The 22,158-nt window shown below is 33.9% G+C and overlaps 2 protein-coding genes across 2 annotated transcripts in view; one reads left to right on the top strand and one right to left on the bottom strand.

Annotated features, from left to right (window-relative positions):
- LOC125061157 (intraflagellar transport protein 88 homolog) overlaps window positions 1-13,997 on the top strand; it is a 25,602-nt gene extending 11,605 nt beyond the window's left edge. Inside the window, exons 9-19 of the mRNA XM_047666381.1 lie at window positions 600-760; window positions 1,083-1,317; window positions 1,991-2,186; window positions 3,874-4,036; window positions 5,591-5,693; window positions 6,594-6,707; window positions 6,884-6,992; window positions 8,131-8,238; window positions 10,811-10,873; window positions 11,321-11,393; window positions 12,920-13,997. Coding sequence (XP_047522337.1) covers window positions 600-760; window positions 1,083-1,317; window positions 1,991-2,186; window positions 3,874-4,036; window positions 5,591-5,693; window positions 6,594-6,707; window positions 6,884-6,992; window positions 8,131-8,238; window positions 10,811-10,873; window positions 11,321-11,393; window positions 12,920-13,019 — 1,425 coding nt within the window. The 3' untranslated portion in view covers window positions 13,020-13,997. The remainder of the gene's footprint in view (window positions 1-599; window positions 761-1,082; window positions 1,318-1,990; window positions 2,187-3,873; window positions 4,037-5,590; window positions 5,694-6,593; window positions 6,708-6,883; window positions 6,993-8,130; window positions 8,239-10,810; window positions 10,874-11,320; window positions 11,394-12,919) is intronic.
- LOC125061158 (branched-chain-amino-acid aminotransferase, cytosolic) lies at window positions 13,231-22,158 on the bottom strand. Its single transcript, XM_047666382.1, has 8 exons — window positions 21,715-22,158; window positions 20,567-20,755; window positions 19,983-20,192; window positions 19,173-19,403; window positions 17,837-18,020; window positions 16,610-16,732; window positions 14,658-14,812; window positions 13,231-14,334 (listed from the first exon to the last, which is right to left on the bottom strand). The coding sequence occupies exons 1-8, from the start codon at window positions 21,733-21,735 to the stop codon at window positions 14,146-14,148; spliced, it is 1,302 nt and encodes a 433-aa protein (XP_047522338.1). The 5' UTR covers window positions 21,736-22,158; the 3' UTR covers window positions 13,231-14,145.

Raw genomic sequence — 22,158 nt, 5'->3', positions numbered from 1 at the left:
TGCCCCGAGAACGATAACTGTTTCTGTTGTTGAGCGCAGAATTGCCCCCCCCAGAATACGAAGGGCAGCCTGTGCGTCCACCACCGGGTGCTCCGTGTCCCGGTGTTGGACGCCCAGAGGGGGATTCTCCAACGCGAGCGCGTTTGGTACCCCCCTGGGGTAGATTCTCTTTTTTCTGCACCTTCATATTACATATGGGGGAGAGGGGGATGGGCTCCGGGAGTCTCTCTCACCGCACGAAACGCGAGTACAATAAGGCGAGCCTATTGCATCACTTCACGCCGGTTTTCTGAGAGACAGTGGTACTGCCCCGGTCGTGCTGCCCATTTGGCTGAAGCCCGAAGGCAACAGCATGGCACTCCCACTATCAAATTTATATAAAATTATCGCTATATTATATATTTTTATATTATATAAAATTATCGCTATATTTGATTAGGGCCAGTATTCTCAACTTAATTAACAATACTTGAGTATGAATAAATCTTCTGGCAGGTTAACAACTATAACAAAACTATTTTGTAAACTAATGCCATTATTATGCACTAGAATCCCACGTTCTTTGTTTTACGTACTTTAGAAATAAAAGAACCTCTTAGGAAAACGACGCCTACGAATGCGTAGTACGAGACGTGGTGCGTGGAGATCGTCTGTCCCGTTGGTCGCGATCCGCCGCCTCTCACGCCGATAGATGTCTTGCGCTTGCCGCCGCTGCTCTGGCGCGGCCTGCTGGTAGGAGTTTGAGGGATGAAGATCTAGGGTAATACTTCTAGCTGTTTACACATCCATAATTTTTAAGACTAGTTGAGCTTTTAGTCGATAAACATTTAATATTTTGTTCAGTTTAGGGCTGACGGGTCAGCGCCATTGAATGATCTTTATATCTAACCTTTCCATAATTGGTGGCGTTAATATATGACAGTTGGAAGTGATAATAGGTGAAAACAATGAACATTAAACTTCTTGTTGTAGCTAATTATTTCTCTAATATCAAATGATATGCAAATCCCTTTCTGACTACAAATACTCAAGAGTGTAAATAATAAAATTGAATACTTAGTCAGTATTTTGATAAATTTCAGTGGTTCGTCTTGGTGTGTCGAAGCACTTCGTGGTTACTCAGGTGGGGGGGCGGGAGCGCGGCTCGAACTCGGCAGCGCGCTTGCATCGCTTCGTGGCGCTGCAGCATCTGGCGGTAGCGGGACGGCTGCTGGAATTAAAGCGCTGCAGCGGCTTAAGGCGGTGGCGCGGGCGCATCCGAACGATCGAGTGCTTCGAGCTGAGGCTAATGCGGATGCCGCTTTTGTCGCTTATGCTGCAAGTTATAAATATTTTCAATTAACTGTTGATCGCGGTGTTTTGGTTATAATTTATCATTAAAAAAACTTATATCTGAGCTACTATACTGCTTTTAATAATAAATAGAACGGATGTAAAAGGTCTCGACATGGGTATTAAATTTCCAATAATTTAAACATGTAATTTAGTTACAACCCTGTTGTAGAAAAATAGGTGTTCACAGTAAAAGGGTCTAATTAGCAAATGCGAATCTTTTATTTGTACCAAACCACTAATTAACTAGAAGATATATATAGGTATATGTGAAGATTTTTTTTAATTGGCGTACAAAGTTGTATATAATTATGTAAAGTTTTAAGCTGTAAATCTTCTTAATAAATTAAATTAAAAATATCAGTAACTAGAAAACAATGAAATAAAATAAATCAGTGGCGCTACACGCCGTCGACTTTTTGGGTCTAAGACATGTCGGTTTCCTCGGGATTTTTTCCTTCTCCGTTCGAGCAAATGTTAAATGCGCACATAGAACTAAAGTCCATTGGTACACAGCCGGGGATCGAACCTACGACCTCAGGGATGAGAGAAAACAATTAATACAAATTCTGATTTGTTTAAAAATTACCTATTTTTCCACCAAAGTAAGAAGTGATGCGGATAGCACTTTTAATTAACATTTTGTAATTAATCACAGCTTGGGAAATGGTCTGAAGCCCAATCTTTAAGCGAGGCGGCGTGCAAAGATGACCCCTACTCGTGTCCGGGGCGAGTGACAGCCGCTCTGGCGGAGATGTCCTCGGGGCAGGCCAACAACACCGCCAACGTCTTGAACCAATTGTCCACGGCCACACATCTGGATCCGGCTGATCTTATTGCTATGCATGATCTGGGTATGCGTAATTTATAGTATGGGAACATTGATATACAAAAAACCGAAGATGCACAGTCTCGAATAAAAGTAACTCTCGAAAGTGTCCCGAAACACTATTTCTGTCCCTTTCTATAACAGTATGTCTATAACAGTATATGTTACAAGCATATATTATTGCAAAATCAACCTTACGCGAATTGCTTAAAGTTGTTATTACAACGCGGTGTATACGTACATAAAGCAATAAAAATTTTGTACCGACCGTGGTCGGTAGGACAAGGTATTGAGTGGAGTCGAACATGACTTTTTTATTTACAACTATTTAACATAATTTTAAATTTATCCGACTTTTCGGATGCTTTACAGCGTGCGAGGTCACGGTGACTGAAGACAAAAGGTGTTGGATGTTAAATAGTTGTAAATTTATAATAATACATAACTTAAATCCGGTTAAAAAGGTTTTTCTTTAAATTAAAAAATTATGTGTTAGTAAATATATTTGTCAAAAACTACACACAAAAAAGTTCAAAAGTACATAAATTTATTTATAAAAAAAAACACAAATAAATAACATCGACTCCACTTATTAGACGCGAGACTATTTGAAATGAGCGCACAATTTAGAATGTTGCGCTCATTTTTTGAGGACGTTTTTTAGACGTTGAGTGTGCATCTCGGGATTTTTGTATATCAATGTATGGGAAACGTTTTTCTGGAGCTAATGCTTAAGTAGCTGATAAGTGAATGTATGTATATAATATAAATTTAAATTTAAAATTTAATGACGTGGAATAAGTGATACATGTATCTTATGTTCCATAATAAACATATTTTATTTTATTTTATTTTTTTTTAGCGTGTGCGTCAGCGCATTAAGGTAATAGTAACCTTACAGTACGACGGCTGTAAGGTTTCTGGGTCGTCGGGATGCTTTAAATAATAATTTTAGATTTACTCTATATTACACACTTGCGTACAACAATAGAATATAAGCGAACGAATTAATTGCTATGTAATGAATAAATGTACTGTAACAGTCGCAGAGAGTGCCTACGTTTGGCTACGGGGCGTAACTCCGACGATTTAGAAGATCGCCACGCTAAGAAAGCTTGAGTGAGCAAAATGTACAACCTTAGCTCGTATAAGTACCGATAACGTGAATAAAACCTTTGAAAAATAAAACGGAGTGATGATATTTATAAAGGAGTGCTCTTAAATATTGTATTTTTTATTATTTTATAGCGTAACCTATATTTATAATAAATTTTATGTCATAAGCCTCATGGTCCCCATTATGAAGTAGCAGCAGTAAATCTTAAATATTGTGGTTTTTATTATAATTGAGACTGGTCGCTGGCATATTTTACCTAGTTATATAGTTGCTGACTGTTCCAAAGGGTGAGATACAAAAACGAGACGTAGCGCTAACTGTGCTACGTCTCGTAAAACGTAAAAAAATGCGTGGTTATTTCATAACCACTAAACTAAATTGATGATACTACTAATTCAATCATTGCCTTTTCTCTATATGTCTTTTAGTTTACTTTACACAACACCTACAATAATGTTACACATCAAACCTATAACTTCCTCTTTTTGAAAATTGCTATTTTCGTTAATGCACGAAATTAACTGCAATGTGTCGGATCCATAGCTTTTCTTAATAAGTATTTGTGTATCACAGGAGTTATTTTAACTGTCCGCAGCACTTATATTGGAAATGTGCGGCGAGGACAATAGCGCTGAAGCCCGTTGGCAGCGCATGCGCAGTGGCTCGAGCGCAGGCGCCACTCTGCGGGCGCTGGCCGCGGCTGGACTCGCGAGGCTCGCGCGCACTACTGACATTAGCAATGGCAGCGCAGACCATTGGTATACTTATTTCTAATATATAAAATTCTCGTGTCACAATGTTCGTTCCCATACTCCTCCGAAACGTCTCGACCGATTCTTATGAATTTTTTTATGCATATTCAGTAAGTTTGAAAATCTTTACTACCCTTCAAACTTTATTACAAACTACTACTATCTTTCAAACCCCTAAGTGATAAGGGATGTTCACTGTTCAACTCCTAATTTTCACCCCTCTACAATGTACGCTAATGTTTATATTACGATTATATTTCTCAATTTCATTATTTTTTCCTTGCTTTAAGGTACACCTTAAAAATACATTTTGTATTCATTGTAAGTGTAAACATTATGCGGGTATATCATAAACTCTTTTGCTTGATTTATAATTTGATACATTTTAGTCTATAGTTATTTTGGGCTGGCGATCTGAGTGAGTTGTTGCCCCACATATTTTTATGGTGCCACTGGCGGTATTGTTGTGTACCGGGTTGTGCAGCTCCCTCAAAAATGGTTGAGCTGCATGAGCTATTCGGGGCATGCTAGCCGTCTGCTGGCGCAGGCTTGCTCAGATCGATCTGGTTCTTTCTTCCAAAGACCAGTCCAGTAAATACTCTGCATTTGTTTACACCAACTTATTAATTTATCATTGTATTATCTGGACTATAAAAGAGACTAAGACCCCCGAGTTTGTTTCGACATTTCTTCTCAGGGCAGTCAGTTAGGAAATGTCGACTTCATCTAGTTTAGGAAGACATTGTAAAAGTGATTTATATAGTCCTACTTGCAAGAATAAACTATTTCATTTCATTTCATTTCATTTCATTATGTTTTATTATAGTAGATAGTTATTTTTATTGAACTAAAAAAATGTTTCCTAGATATACCTTATATAGTTACCTATATATAATTATGGCAAAACGACGCTTGTACTGCCTTTTAGTGTAATTTAACCCTAAGAAGACGCAAGTTTGCGCGTTTTCTGAAAACACCCTTTAACGCTACTCCTCTCTTCGAAGACACTCTCCTTAAATCCTCAGCTGAAGCGTGACAACTGAGCATTTTTTAAGGCAGTTTTTGTCGCGCACTACCACTATGTGGAACCAGCTGCCCACTGAAGTATTTCCGAACGAATTCGATTTAGTCTTTTGAGAAAAGAGCGTTCCAATTATCAAAAAGCCCGCAACGCATTTGCGAGCCTTCTGGTAGTGTCCATGGGTTTACTTAACATCAGATGAGCCTATTGCCCGTTTCCCCTTGGTTCTTTAAAAGGAATTTTAACATTATTTTCACTCTGTTCTGAAGAAGTTATACTAACTTTATGATTTGAAAATGTTTCAGGTCATCATAGTTTTATTGCGCTGTTATTGTATGATTTGTTTCCTAGGAAATCAAACTCGAAACCTTGCGTTAAAGACATTCAATCGTTAACAATTTCTAAATAAATCGTCCTATACCACCGTTTCATCTATCTCTTTTTATCACAACGTGAACAGAATGAGACAAAAAGTACTTTAATTTTAGTGGATTGCAACTATATTTATTAATTGACTTGACTTTTTTCTTATTTTCCAGGTACAGTATGATTGGTACCTGGGACGCGGGCGTATCTTGTGCGCTTGCGCAGTTGCACACGGAAATGGGGGACGTACAGACAGCCAAGCATCACTATCAAGATGTACGTACTTCTTTTCTCTTAATAATAAATAAATAAATACTGTATCAGGGTTCCCAGCTTTTCTATAACTAAGGCCATATTACAAACATTTATCGCTTGGCCCGGAGAACAAAGTCGTAAAAGCAAAATCTACTTAGTAATAATAATAGAAGGTAATGCTATTCGTACTAGGATACTAAAATATACAAAGATTTATATATCAAATGAAAGCTATTTTTACTGCTTATTTAACGATTTAAACATTGTTGTTATGTATTTAGTGTGCATAGTTAAACAATAACTAAATGTACATTGCAGTTATTTATCTAATTAGACTGAAGAGCAAAAGTGTTGTACGATTGTTTCATTATTTAAACATAATTACGGACGGACACAGTAAGACGAATGTCTAGAACCTAATAATTTATTATCACTCTTTTCGCGTAAATATTATGACGTTGGTGAAGCAGGGATATATTATTACCACTCTTTATTCGTTTTTAAACTGTCGCATTGACTATTCTGAATGAAAATTAGCTATTACATCACCCAAGGAAGTCAAAAATGTAATAATGCTTTACGACTTTGTTCCCCGCGGCAAGCAATATTATATATATTTAATTATAATTTAGATTTTTTAACTGTTTACAACAAATTCTTCTCCTAATCTCTAACAGAATACGCGATGCGTAACACGCTTGAGTTCATGATTGAGTGTAAACCAAGTTATTGGTAGGTGTTACCAACTCAAACCTGTTTGTTCCACGATCGTTAGAGCTGCCAGTGCTTGTAGACTTGAGTAGTTGTAGTCAATCAACTACAGTGTAGTTGAGTCATTTCTCTCTTAGCAAGAAACATAGTGTAGTTACTACACTATGTTTCTTGCTAAGCCTTCAATAAAAGTATAATGCCCTTTCAAAGGTGGAAGCGGTGTGGCCATGCGAACTATCGGCCTTACAATGGCTGGCCGGAGAGTCGTCAACTGAAGAAGCGTTGCAGTATTATAGACGTGCAGCACGATTGCAGCCCAACAACGTGAGTTTTCTATAATCTAGGTTAAACTTTAAAGAAGTTTTAGTCAAAGTTTGTATATACAACGCCTATTAGAAAGGCAATTGAGCAACCGAAACGTATGACGAATATAGGATATGTTATAGATATTACAAGAAATTAATTCTAAAAATTAAATCTTTTGTTAAATTAATTTACAGCCGCAATGGGGTCTGCTTATTGGTGGATGTCTTCGGGCAAGTGGTCGTTACCAAGAAGCACTGTCTCTATACAAAAAGCTCAACTCCCGATTTCCAGATAATGTTCAATGTGAGTTTATAACCTTCAGAATACTTGAGAACTATTTCTTTTTCACTGTCAATTTTTTTTTAGGTTGTTTTTTTCGAGATTTGGATAAAAAATTAACATAAAGCAATTGAATCCGAAATCTTAATTTTAATTTAATAATATTGTCAGTCAAGGTGGCTTATTTCTATTGAGACTGGTAGGCAGGAGATGTAACAGGGCAGAAGTGTTTGCACTTTCTTTCACATAACTCTCGATAGGCTGAATGTCCAAAATGACCGAAATATCACGAAAACAGGTGCACGACATATTAACGTAGTCACTCAAAGCGTTGGGCGTTCTAACTTTGGACTTATTTCGATTATATATTCCGAAAATCTGTGAATATATTTGGACGAGGGCGGGGCATATATATACGTAATAAAAAATATCTTATTTAGGTCATATATCTGTTTTGTTCGGTTTGTTTGTCACTTATCTTGAAGGCAAATATTTTAATGATAAAGTTGTTTTTAAGACTTTCACTAAATTTAAACAAGGAGATAGCTCTATCATTTGCGTTTTAATTTAGTAATATCTATATATTTCTTTATTAAGGAAACTAAACAGATACATCTCTATAAAAAAGTAAAACATAAAATAAACACATTGGACATATCCACAAAAAGTTTCACTGATAAAAAATATATGGTATGTAATGGTAATTATAGAATACCTTATATTAAATATGAATAGGGGTTATAAAGATTTTATGTTAATATTTATTGAAAGAAAGAAAGAAAAAACCTTCATTATACACAATAAAAAGAATATTTAGTTAAAGAGGAAGTACACTAGCCAGGGATTCCCTGTGTCGTGGGCAACTATTCTCTTCCATTTTTTTTATGTAATATGAGGCAAACGGGCAGAAGGCCATCATTTGATGTTAAGTGCTACCGCCATGGACACTCACATTGCCAGATTGCTCGCAAGTGCGTTGCCGGCCTTTAACATGTTAACGGTACTACACATAATAATTTCTACATAACACATAATGAAATTATTGATATATTCTTAGGACATTTCGAATTTGAGAGTGGTAGATTCTCATGTAAATGATTCCATACGTAAAAAAATAAAAATACGTTAAAAATAAAAATTGAATTTTATATATGTTTACTAGGCTTAAAGCTGATAGTAAAACTATGTGGGGACCAAGGCTTGGCCGAGACAAACGCATGGAGCCGGGAATTGCAACGAGCGCAGGCGCGAGCCAAACAGCAGGAAAGAGGTATTTTTCTTATTAAATGCGTTTTGTTAATTATCTGTTGATAACCGTCGAACCAACACTGACACACACAGGTTGTACAATGTACACATACACATAGAGTGCTAACATATAAAGATATAGCATTTGGCATATAGACCCTCGGCAATGATTTTGTTTTACTAATAAACATTATCTAAAAAGCTTTGATGTGTGTGATGCCCAGTTCAGCGAAACTATTTTTTATATGACTAAAGATTTGTTCAATTAATTTATAAGCAATGATGAAAACAACGGTATCTGTAGAAGCTTTAGTTTCTCTAATATTAAGTATCCAAAGATCCCTGCAGTTTCAAGCAACAAATAGGTAAAAATAATCAAGAAAAACGTTTATAATGCAACTCTGTTAATTACACTCTATTTTAAGCTGGTAAAAATGTGAAGGCTAATTTATTGGAACGAAGTTCCTTATCGCGCGTTGTGAAAGGGGGCTAGACGGAAAAAATTCTTACGAAAAGTTGTCACGACACTTTTTTGCTATTTGCTATTGTAATACACCATTCTCGTCCGATCACCGAAGTTAAGCAACGTCGGGCGAGGTCAGTACTTAGATGGGTGTCCGCCTGAGAACACCTCGTGATGTTGGCTTTTTTTTTCGTCGTAAGATTGGTGTCGAGAAAATCTATCATACTGTTATGATACCAATTAACATATAAATTAATCGAAAGAAATTTCGTTCCATCCGGGTGTCCCTTGACACCTCTAAAGTTGTTTTATAATTAACTTAAACCGTAACTATCACTTAAAATCACTAGCCAGTATCTCATACATAGAAACTTTTTTTCGCAAATTTTCTGCAACCAGGTATTTTTTCTACATATAAATTTATACCAATTCTTGTCGATAAAACAAATCTTTAAATGTAATGCTCTCATTTCCTCTAAATATCCTTTGATAAGCGTGTTTTAATAATAATAATTGTTTTCGTTAGCAATGTAAAGACGTTTAAATAGCGAGCACTATCACCAACTTTGAACCGCGATAACGTGTGATTTATTCTGTGACGTCGGTAACTCCTTAAACCGATTTTCAAAATATCATAACAAATATTTATAATAAGAAGCGTCATACTCAAAACAATACGTCAAAGGTTTTGTTATTACAACTTAATTCTTTCGACCTACTAAGAGTGTTGAAATTTTTGTTGGTTATATGAAGTTTATAGAGGATTATTAATGAATTGAGCAGCATGAATTAAAAATGGTGTAATGAGGATACGAAAGGGACTGCTTAGGAGGTTTGGTCATGATACAATAAAATTAAATGTTTATTATGGAATATAAGATACAGGTATCACTTATTCCACGTCATTAAATTTGAATCGGTAGACATCCCTACTCATGGGCAAAGAAGACCGAGAGAAAAAGCTGGCGTAAAGAACTCTCGGTTCTCTTTAAAATAGTAATCATCAAAGAACACTAATTTTAAAACAAATATCGCAAATTAATTAGAAATAGCCTGTCTAGTACTAGTGCCAGCCCCTTTTATCAACTAGATAATCGTTAACTTTATAGTAAGTCTTTTTACACAGCTTTTCTTTAATACATTTATTACCATTATACAGTGGTTGCCTGGAAGAGATCGCTCGAAAGCGATAAGGCCGCCAGTTGCTCTCCTTTTTATTTAATTATGTCAATTGTACTATATTAATGTATATGCAACGAAGTGTTAAAAAATAATAAATAAATAAATTTATTAAAATGCAGAGATAAAAGAGCCTCTGAGATTTTATTAAAGAAAAGTATCCCTTTTCCCAAAAAAGAATTATTAATATTAGATAGTCTATTAGTATAGTATATAACATGTAGAACGCGCGGTTAATAAGGATATACAAGAAAATGGATGTCCAGTAAGTCCTTGTCGGACATACCTGGACCAAATCCAGGACGTATTAGAAATTAAAAGTACTCATAAGCAACGAGCATGCATGGTGCGTTTCCTACGTCAAACACACAATCTTTCAGATTTTTTATATGTTTATATGTTATTCTTAATAAACAAGTACGATTTTGTGTCTGGTTCATACCGGCGATGTTTGGGTATATGCCGGTTTCCTTACCTTTTCCTTATATATGAGAAAGATATCATAAAATAACACATGTGTGTGTACTTAGGTAAACGCGTTAGAAGTTATACTTCTTTGGCGTGACAAGATAAACATCTTTTTTTTTATCTTTCGCCATATTCTACGTTTGTAGAAAAAAAGACACTAACAATAGAAAAAAGGTATTTAATACATTGAAAGTTTTATTATAACGCATTATCTAGTTAAATACAGTTTATATAATATGACAATAAAACATTTCTACATAAATAAATGTACATTTTTTATTTCAAAATGTTGACTATGCTAACTTCAGGGTGTCGGTTTCTTGTGACGGCGCATCGTAAAAATTTACACTCATCATTTTTCCCTAACGCGCCAAAAGAAATATAACTTCAAAAAGGCCATTGGCACACGGCTGTGATTCGTACTCAACTCACAGGCCCTTTGTAGCAATCGGGTTAATAAAACAATTTATTTTTTTCTTTTTAGCGTCGATTACCTCGGCAAGCAGTATATCATCTGGACTGAGCCAGTCTCCAATAGAAATACGTGGTAAGGTTGACCCAGTAATTATTTTGCGATAACTAATCTGGCGATCCTATGAAATTGGAGCGCTTGAAACTGGATACATCGGAACTTGATTGTGTCTGGTTCAAACTGGATATCTTTTAATTTAATTGCCCTTACAAGATTTTTGTTAAGTTGCATTATACTAACCGATAATAGTTTGATAAATGCATATATATATGAAAAATGTTATTAGTTTGATATTGTGAATCTCTAAGTTTGTATTAAAGTATATCTACTGTCGAATTAACTAGATATATTGTAGTTTAACTACTATAACTACAGTATGGTATAACCAAACTAAATTTAATGACCGCTTAATTCATTACGTATTTAAAGAAGCAAGACATAAACCTTTTCGAATACAAAATAGTGTACACTTCACGTTCTTATAAAATATTTAAACACCTAAAATGTTTCTATCCGTATTAGCGACATCACGAACAGATAGCGCCGCCACAGTGACCCGTCGATCTAGTGAGACTCGCCTCAATACGGCAGCTGGGTTAGTATACTTACAATTCGATTGTTTTTATATGTTGGCAAATCTTCCCTTAGTAAAGTTCCATGGGACATAGCAAATGTGGTCAGAATTTCTTGTGTTAATAAACTTAGATACATTTTGGTCCTTCGAAAATCCGGACCGGAGTTTACATACCTTTTGATACCTTTTGAACCAGTTCGAACAACCTCTGATTCAAACTGTACGTCAGTTAACCAGTAATTGCCGGTAAGTAATGAAATACGGTATAATTATGTATTTCTAAGGGACTGTATTAACAATGTATAGAATTATATAACACACAAACTAGTTTATACCGGTATATATAATCTGTATCGTAAACATATAAAAATAAATAAGACTTTCTTTGTCGCAAAAATATTTAAAACTGATTACGAGGTGACGTCAATTCGTGTTTAGCTTTAGTTCTTGACAACATGATAAGACGTGAATAATAATGTTGGACCTCTGATTTTATATGACCCTATTACAAATGGTGTGTATTTTTTTTTAAATTGTCGTAGACGAATTATTATGGAATTGATTACGTATTTAATTACGTAATTTGATGCTTGTTATAGAGCAGGCGTGCAAATTTTATGAAGCAATGACAGACTTGATATATAGGTGATATATTTTGCGTTACTACGATTTTAATCTTAGCTTGTTAATGATCTTCTTGCCATTAACATACGCAGAAACATGAACATAAATTACTTAAAGTTTGTTACTAATATATTGATTATGCGTTTAGAACACCCATTTAATATGACTAATTAAGTGGTTTTTATTTAAATATTCGCAGTATTAGTCTAATTGTTCAGCGACTGAACGAATGCACAAGAAAACTTCATTGATATGAATTATCAATGGAGTTTCAATTTGCGCAATCAACACGTTTTCGTGCAGTGCAGGAAAACATTGCAACAAACCCGGGACATACCTTAGACCCAAATATTAACGTGTCTCAGGAACTGTAGGTCTCTTAAATGAGACAATAGATACAAAAATCTGATTCTAATACCAAGGGCCAATTCTGTTATTCGATTTAAATAAAACGCCAACACTTAATAATTCTTATAATCTGCGCAGTTAATATTGGGCACCGATCCCAGACATGAACATTACGTCACAGGGTCAAACTCATAAATATTAAACTAGCTTTCATTCACTTATCAATTCCGATTCATGAATTTGAAATAAGCATACGACGTAATTTGTTCGTGTCATGGCTGCGCAGTTCTTACTGTAGTACTGCGCATCGACAAATGGGCCGACTGTGATATTGTAACATATTCCCTTATCTCTTATGTTTATTTAGCGTGGTGTGTTTGTTTAAGGTTTGAGTCTTAAAGAAATCACCATCATCTACTCTTAGATAAGACGATATAAGTAAATTAAGTTCAAAAATGTTCATAACTAGTCTTACGATATAAGTTTAATAAATGAAAAATCCTTATTAAATTGGGATGACACGAGATTGTTTTCCTGTCTAAATCCTGTAATCGTTTTTTTCTTTTCTTTTTCAGTAACACCAGTGATGCAAATGATTTCGCTGTACCACGCTCTGTTATTCAGCAGAAGAAGAGAGACATGTTTGATGACGACCTTCCTCTGCCCCCGGAATAACTATGTTCACAATTTGATTTTGTAATTTTTCACACGAATAAATGCTAATATATGTTAATTAAAAAGTCCTATCGGTCAGTAAAAATTGTTTTCATTTGAATTAATATTAGTTTCGATTTGGGTTACGTCAGTTGTGATTTGCAAAAAATGCCTAAAATCACAAGGTTAAGTGACCGTGACTTATTTAAAAGTTTCCAAAGAAAAAAATATAGCGTTTGAAATACTTATTTAATAAATAATTTAATCGCATTAACATAGATTCTTAGACTAGAAAAAGTACACAAGTATTGCAATATACATAACAATTTTTTCTGTACAAATTTTGATCACTATACAACAAATGGGCATTTAAATACTTTAAAAACTATTTACTTATATTATAAATCGTGTTTAACATTTGCATTCAGATAAATTGGTGTTAATGAAATGCCACTGAATAGCTTTATATAGAATCTTTGTTATTTGAGACGGAGAGATAAGTTTTCCATTCAATACAGGAAATCATAAAGCGTAATCATAAATCAATGCATTTTCATAATCATTAAAAACAAGTCCGGACATTGACTGTTTACTGATAATTAATGTGTTTTCATAAGATTCTGTAAACACCTTATGTACTTATAATATGATATAATAAAATACATAATATATTGGTTCTCATTGCGAGCGAACTAGACTCTTGACTCTAACAGGTTTCATAACCGCATAAGATCCATTCTCCAATACAGTTCGTTACATATAAGTTTTAAGGTACAAACCCAAAATATTTTTAATATAATAAATAAATTTAACTTAGTTACTGGCCGGTAAAACGTATAATAACTTATTATTGTAACTTAAACCTGTATCCTAACGTAAATACAATTTACAACAGAAATATTTACTTAAGTCAGTGTAATAAAACTAATTTCGTCATTAGTTTCCTCCGCGAAAAAACATTGCGCAATTAACTAAAATCTAACACGTACTTTCCACACATCACAGAATCAAAATATTTACAATTTGATAATTATTACACTTGCTGTGAAATAAACGAAAGTCACTATTAGCACCTGCTATCTCACATGACCGAGCACTATCACTAAAGGCCACCAATTTTAGGTCTCTATTTCACTTATGGTAAACACTACGTGATAATTTTGGCGTAGGGGTGTTCTATATGCCCATACTGGATTGCCAATAGGGTGTCCTTGAGTCGTTGGTAGACAGGATGCTTCTGCTCCATAGTTGGTACGTTTATGTTGGTCTCCATGTAGCCAATGTTGCTTATCGGTGTGATGACGACAGCCGTGCCTGCTCCGAACATTTCTACTAACTGCAAATACCAATGCGAAATTTAGAGGGACGGAAAAAGGGTTTTTTGCTACAGAAGTATAAAGTATACATTTTTTATGTTCAATGATAAAGATACAAGTAATATTCGAATATTATTACATCAGAGTAATTATCATGTTTATAGTTAAATTATATTATACAAAAACATTGTAATGAAATACAGCGTCATTTAAAATATAATTGCGTTCCTCCCACATTAAATGACCAGTGTATATTTTTTCCCATATATCTGGGAATGGAATACCAAGATAATATAATATTTAGGCATTAGTTTAACTTAAGTTAATTTAAAATTGAACTTACCCGTCCTTGTTTGTTGAGTTGTATGACGCGGTCCATGGTGATGACTTCCTCTTTGACTGTAACGTCTTCCCATTGGCTGGCCAGTTCCAATATAGACCGCCTCGTTACGCCAGGCAATATTAAACCGTTTAGGGGTGGCGTGCTTAGCTGTTTTTCTGTTAGAGAAAATAATAACTAAGTTAGGATCAAAGACAGAATAAAATTTTACTTAACCGTTTCAAAGTGTTTTTATCCTAAGATCTTTTAACTAAATAGATTAGAATCAGCTAATTATCTAGCTTCTATAATAATCCTGATATTAGTCATCTTGTCACATAAAAATTATATGCTCTCAGAAAAATATATAGAAACGATGTAAAAACACTGTCAAACGTAATTAACAATAATGATGTGATCGACCCCGTTTATTACTTCAGATGAGACGAGAATTTACCGGTCACAGGGTCGAACCGCGATAACACTATACTTGGACATTATAACAATGAATCCATTTTTTTTTATTTATCATAAATTATCTGGTGAATCGATTTATCCGTAAAACGAAGATCTGCAATTATTGAATATAAATTATTATTTAATTTGTTGGTAGAACGCTCCAATGTAATAAAAATATGTGTTGGATAACCTTTATATTACAGATAGGCTTTTGAATGCATAACATAACGCACAACATTTAGTAGCATTGAAGCAGCTATGAAATAATTACTTAGATATTAGCGTGAGTATCCGTTACTTAAAAAAATTCAAAGCTACTGCTTTATTATTTATTTATATTGTACTGGCTCGTTATAACCTTTTTTAGGCAAAATAGATCGAATATAAGGCATTATTTGCGATTGGGGTTAGTATCAATTAAATGTGAATTTACTTGTGATATTCAGCCTTTGTGTATAGCTCCTCCAACTCCGTATAAACGCATTATTAATATTTAATTCTCTTGGTAATACAAGACCAATCAATAAAAAAATATTGTCATTTAAAACTTTTAAACTTACTTACTTTAATAAAATTTTAATCTAATAAATACGCTTTTTATCATTTTTCAATAAAAATAGTAGGGGATATCATAGTTTAATTGACTTGCGAACTGGTAGTAAATGTAAATTTACAATTAATTTAACTTGACAATTCAAAAGTGTACTTGGTTACCCACTTAAATAAAGATATTTTAAGTTTGAGTTTGAGTTTAGTACTTTGAAAAACTCTGCAACATAATTACTATGATCTACTTGATGAAACGGACCAACTAAATCGCGAGAAACATTTCATAGTTAAAAACATTTGAAATCAATTTTTAAATTGTGATTATCGAAGCAAATTAATCGGTTAAGTTGTCTTTTAAAGTCATGTTAATAAATCAGTTACGGTCATTAGAAATGGAAAGAAATATGGCTATTAAAAACTGTATTTTTTATGTGAAATGATTACAATATATGAGTATTCGTTACACGTTACACAAATTATTACAAAAGACATAATGAGCGAGAGCTATTAAGTGGCGTTAATGTAATGTAAGCACTATTCATATTATTCTCATTGAATGATTTATAAGTAAAAATGTTAATTACGCGATTTTTATTACAGATTCGACAAAGCAACTATACAAAATCTAGTATTGTTCCAAACAATATATTGTAGTCATTTTATATGGTTTATTTCTTTTTATTGTGGTCACGTCCTCTACATTTAGGTTCCGATCGAGGTCGTTATTCCGAATGTACCAGGTAGCATTGACTATTCCACTGAGCACTTTGTTTTGGAATCGTTGGATTATTTGGATGTGGCTACGCATCAGGATTGTTTGTAGATTAATAATATATTTTGCACTTATAACGTGGATAACGCCTTCCGAGCAACCAGTACAATTTACTGTAAGGAGAGATCCGACTCTTCGCGTTTCTTCTTAACAGAATGCTCATCAATATATTAAAAGACTAAAAATGATCACTCACCTCCGTTCTCATTGATATAAACCAGGAAGATGTTCATGGCTCCGACTTCAGTCAGTTCCTGGTTGGGACCAAACAACCACAACACTTGTTGATGACCCAATTTAGCAGCTTGTGACGTTACCTCTGCAAAAAATATATTATATTAAGAAAAAACAGCCTGAACATTTTTCCCTTCTACTTTTTAGGTTCAAATATTATTTGAAAATAGTCAACACTAGCAGAGGCAAGCGCAAAACGTTTGATGAAGTTATTTTAAACGAAAGCTACTGTCTGCGACTAGATTCAATACGTTCTGAAATCACGGTGTTGCGACATCTTTCTCGGCCAATCGCCTTGTATCCACGCCATGTAAATAAATTTTAGGAAAACTACGGGGGCGTTATATTTAAAGCATTTGTGTTTTATAAGGTTCAAGATTTTAAATGTACATCCAAACTTTAAATTCGCAAACCAAACATTTATAAAATTTTATCTTCAAGGTCTTAATATAACCTGAGATAACTAAAATATTATGTATTTATCAAAGGCATATTTAAACAAAAGTTACGTGATATTGTTTTCACTATAAACATCTCAGTTTATCTAACTGTCTTTTGATAGTGGAGCAAAAGTCAAAACAAGCCTTTATTATATAATGAATCGATCGTTATTCATTTTAATGTTAAGCTTTCACCAAGTTACCCATTTTATGCTTAGAAAATATAATAAGTTTAAGGCTTTGTCTTTGTGATCACGTGGCATAAAGTCTTAATGGGATTTTATTTTTGCCCAAGGTGGCGACATAATGCTACAGATATTGAAAGAACAAAATTTAAATTGTAAAAGCTGCATCACTTTTAACTTTGTTTGAATTCCGTGTATAAAGTATTGTTACACGTATTTTGGCGTGACTCTAAAAACTAACACAGATACAGCGCACGCTTATAACAACTCTCAGCCACGCTCTCAAATACAGATAATACATTCACATACTGATACATAAGGTCTTATACGACTTTTGTTTAATACGAGACAAAACTAAGACAACATTTGCTTAAAAAATTGTTTTATACATGTACCATGTACCACAGAATGTAATACTAGTTACCCACAAACCAGGGGCTGACTAGGGTAAGGACTAGCGATAGATGAATTTTGTCACAACCATATTTATCATAAATGTAGTTTTTAATAAAAAAAACATATTATTACTTTGTTTGATAATTATATACGATTTCGAATACGAACCTATCGTCGGTCCATAGTTAGATCCCACTTTCCTGTTGCCTACACCACCTGGGAATGCTCGCACAACACTGGGATCGGCATAAATCGATACAGCTCCATCTGAATTCGTCTTATAGTACGCACTAACTGGACTCAATATGGCGAACAACATGGCTGACTCTGGAGCCACTATGCCGAATGTGGGCTGTTGACAAATACACCTTTCTGAGAAATTACATATAGTACACTCCATTTAAGGGCTCGAATAAACGAGGATTTATTGGCCTAGTGGCCAGCTCAACTCAGTTTGAGCCCTGGCTGTGACCAGTGGGTTTTTCTACTACTTTTCTTATGTCAATCGGGCAGGAGCCTCTCCTGATGATGTCGACGCCCATAGACACTCATATTGATAAACGGGTATGCAAGTGCGTTGCCGTATATGTTCTATGTTTGTTTTAATAAATGAATTTATTAAATTAGGTAACACAATGTACACTAATTATAAACGTCAATAAATAAAAGCAAATTACAGAATATAAAAGTAATACTTAATAAACTTAAAAAAATATAATAACTAAAATATATTATTAAATGGATTATAATATTATTTAAAAAAATATTAATTTGTCCGAGGTAGCTGCCATTTGCTATTTCCTTAAAAAGCCTTATAGCGCTAAAACCCTACGGACCAAGGGTCTCGATTATAATTCAAAGTATGGCGTCCCTATATCTCAAATTTATTATATTTAATATAACTTATAATCATTTAAATAATAATAAAAAATTATCATTATAAACGTTATCATTCCAATTAAGATTTAAAACACATCTTTCGAGATGGCACAAGTCTGGTTGTCGTTATCAAAACGCGTGTTCGCGCATGACATTATTTTGCTTCATTTCAAATTAATTTTATCGTGATCTCATTTATATCGCGAAAACAACTATGTAGGGCGAGCATCACAACTGTTTATTAGGAAATTTTGATAATGCAAATACGATAACAACGTAAACAATAACGATATTGCGTTTTAAACTATCTAATATGAATCAACTAAACAAAACTAAACACATCATTCTTCAAATTTATACCTTGATGTTCCGAAAAGTGTAACTAGTTTACATAAGTTATTAAAGTTATACTTCTTTTGGCGCGTTAGAGATAAATTATTAGAGTAAATTTTCACGATGCGCGCCTACACCGTCACAAAAAACCGACACCCCGAAGTTACCTATAGTCAACACTTTAGTTTTTTTTAAGTTATACTTCCTTTGGTGCGTTAGGGAAAAATGATGAGTATTTTTTTTTATTTTTAGTGTCGTTTTTATCTATTTATTTAGCAATTTTAATAATTACCTCAGTTCCAATTAAGGTGGGTCGAATATACAAGGTAGAGGTCTCGGAATGCGGAACCCACTCCTGATCGATTTGGACCAGCCGTTTAATGCATTTAATTAATTCATCTCCATCAAACATCGGTAGACCAGACCTTTTGGCTGCCAAATTCATTCTGTGCATGTTTAAATCAGGTCGAAATAATCTTATCTTATCATCCACCCCCCGGTACGCTTTTAATCCTTCGAACAGCTGAAACACAAACATTTATTACATTTCTGACACGTTCACTTTGTTAATTATATTTGCATATTGATTAAATCGTTAGAAAATTTGCGAGTTACATAACTGTGTGACGTGAAACGTAATTAATTCTTCAGAGACTCAGTACTATTTAAATGTTGAATTAACCATTGGAATATTAGATATGATTAATTACAATATTCTGTCTGATTTTTATTATTGAAATACTGTCGCATCCCTCGCCTACCCTATAATATTAGATGCCAAATTTATCTTAAACGAAAGTTTATGTTTAAAAACAAAACAATAACGTAAACGAATCAAAAACTATTTATTTAATATAATAAAATACATATAAGTTGTGAAACTTATTCTACTAAATTATTGATTCTGTATTAGTTGAAAATAAATAATTTTCAGTCAAATTTAACATCTCCAGTAGGTATTATGGGTATATTTCCACATGTCAATTCAGCTTATACTATAATTCGGCTAAGTATGTACTTTGGAATCAAAGAAAAGCATTGAGATTGACCATATATATTTTCTATCATATAAATTACATTCAAATCAACTAAAAATACATACTTGTACTGCATAATGCAACGCTTTCGCCGCCGGGTGTATAGACAAGTTTTCAAATGGCGTGATTTCGGGTTTCTGCCACCCCCCCAATTCTCTATGATAGTGTATCTTTAGCATATGATCCGTAAAATATTTCCCGAAGCCTAAATCTACAGCCTCTGGTTTCCTTTGCAATTGATAAGGCGCCGCCAACGCAACCTTCAGGTCGTCATACTAAAATGCATAAAGATATAATAATACGGTCATCGGTCGATTCCTGATAGTGTGCTTATTAAAACAATATGTTTATTATCATTTATTAACAGTCGATATAGGTTAATTCACTTTTCTTTTCTTGGCAAATAAACATTTGAGATTTTAGTATTTGACACATTCAAGAGGTTTTCATTACGCGAGTAGTACTTATAGATAGATAGATATAAAACTTTCAAATTAAAGATCTATTACGAAATAAATAAATAAATAAATTCCTCAGGCTCAAAAGCTGTGTAATTTAGAGTTTATAGTAGAAAATTTTATTGCGAATATAAGTGCAATTTCTGTTTTGATGCATTATCGCGTTGCGTTTAGGATTATTATCCAATTACCTTGAAAGAAACATCAGGTGTGATATCTGGGCGTGGTTGGTGGGTGGGCAGAGCCGCCTCCATCGCGGGTGGAGCCAAGTGTTCCAATGCCTGAACATTCTCTTCAAGCTCCTTGTACCGTAGAGTTGAACTGCAACGGCGGAGAGTCTGCATCTTGTGCTGGTTCTCGTAGATCCATTTTACTAATATCTGCAATGGATTCATTTTATACACCATGCAATTTGAAAATACTATAGCTTTTACCGTTGACTAAAGCGTGCGCAATGTTTACTGATTTTTATAACAAATATATATGTAACAACACGTTATCTGCACTTTTGCTATAATTTACTTAGTTTATTTATTTTCCATCGTACGTATTATATGCCATGGCTACTGAATTTAGGTCAATCGTCATATGTTTATCAATAAATGCAGAGGAATTTTCAGATAAGTCATAAGCATAAAGCATATATTATTTAAATAATTGTAGTATATAGTTAAAGACAGTTTGCACTTTACATTTGCGCATTTCAGTGCCTATGATTTTAATTATTTCGTTAGCATGGCGTTTTCGATTATTTCTCAAAAGGATTCTTAGCTAGAAATTATAATCTGACAAATCTAGAATTTAAATTTATAAGGTTTTTATGTAAGTTACTTAAATAAAAGTATTTGAAGGTTAAAGTTTACCAATTGTATGTCTGTTATATATGTTGGAATTGCAATCTGACTACGGTTTTTAACGGACAGTTGGTTTGAATATAAATTGATAGATCGATGCTGGATGCATGGTAACTACAAGGTAGCTACTACGCTTATATTTTATTATCTTACTAAAATGATAGGTTTTTAAAATAAATACTGCAATAATCTTTTTAAAAAAATATATAAGGCTTTTCTGAGGTCATTAAATTATGAGGTTAAATTTTATTAATATTATGTTTTAATTTATTAAAAAAATAGTGTCCGTACGTTTTTTTTATGTATTAAATGTATTTTTTTGTTAAATTTGTACTGTAGCCCTTCAAGCACCAAGGTTAAACCCCTTAGTGGTTTGTGGTGTTTTCTGTAGGTACTTTTAGTTTATATATTAAGCAATTGTAACAACTGTAATCAAAAAGTAAATTTTCTTCTTAAGTTATCCGAGCTTCTTCCGTATTTCTTACCTTACTACGACGAATAGGCATCTTAAATTGTTCACAATGATTCCACTTAGATCTCACAAAACGTTCAAGCACTTCACTTAACAGTTATGTTTATTCCTCGGTCGCTCTAAGTTAACTGACTTAACTTGTACAACAGCACATATATTTAAAGAGCAAACGATAAGATTGTGGTCTGACCTTTGCTGTAGTCATTCATAATCAACGCAAATTAAAGCATCTTTTGATAACAAATTTCAAGTGGGGATTACGTACAATTAGGAAGAGCTAACAAACAAGTGAGCAGCGTGCGTCCTGAAAACGACTACGGGTCAACAATCCACCTTTAGACGCATTTAAATGGATATGCTAATGTCGATGCGTACTTAGTGATATAACTTTCCATTGTAGTGTAATATGTACAATCGACCTCTTAGCAGACAGGGGGCAAATTAACAGGAGGCTCAC

The sequence above is a fragment of the Pieris napi genome, chromosome 23 (genome assembly GCF_905475465.1).
Source record: "Pieris napi chromosome 23, ilPieNapi1.2, whole genome shotgun sequence".
NCBI classification, from domain to species: Eukaryota; Metazoa; Arthropoda; class Insecta; order Lepidoptera; family Pieridae; genus Pieris; species Pieris napi.
The sequence above is the reverse complement of the archived record's forward strand: the minus strand, read 5'-3'. Positions and strand labels throughout refer to the sequence as shown.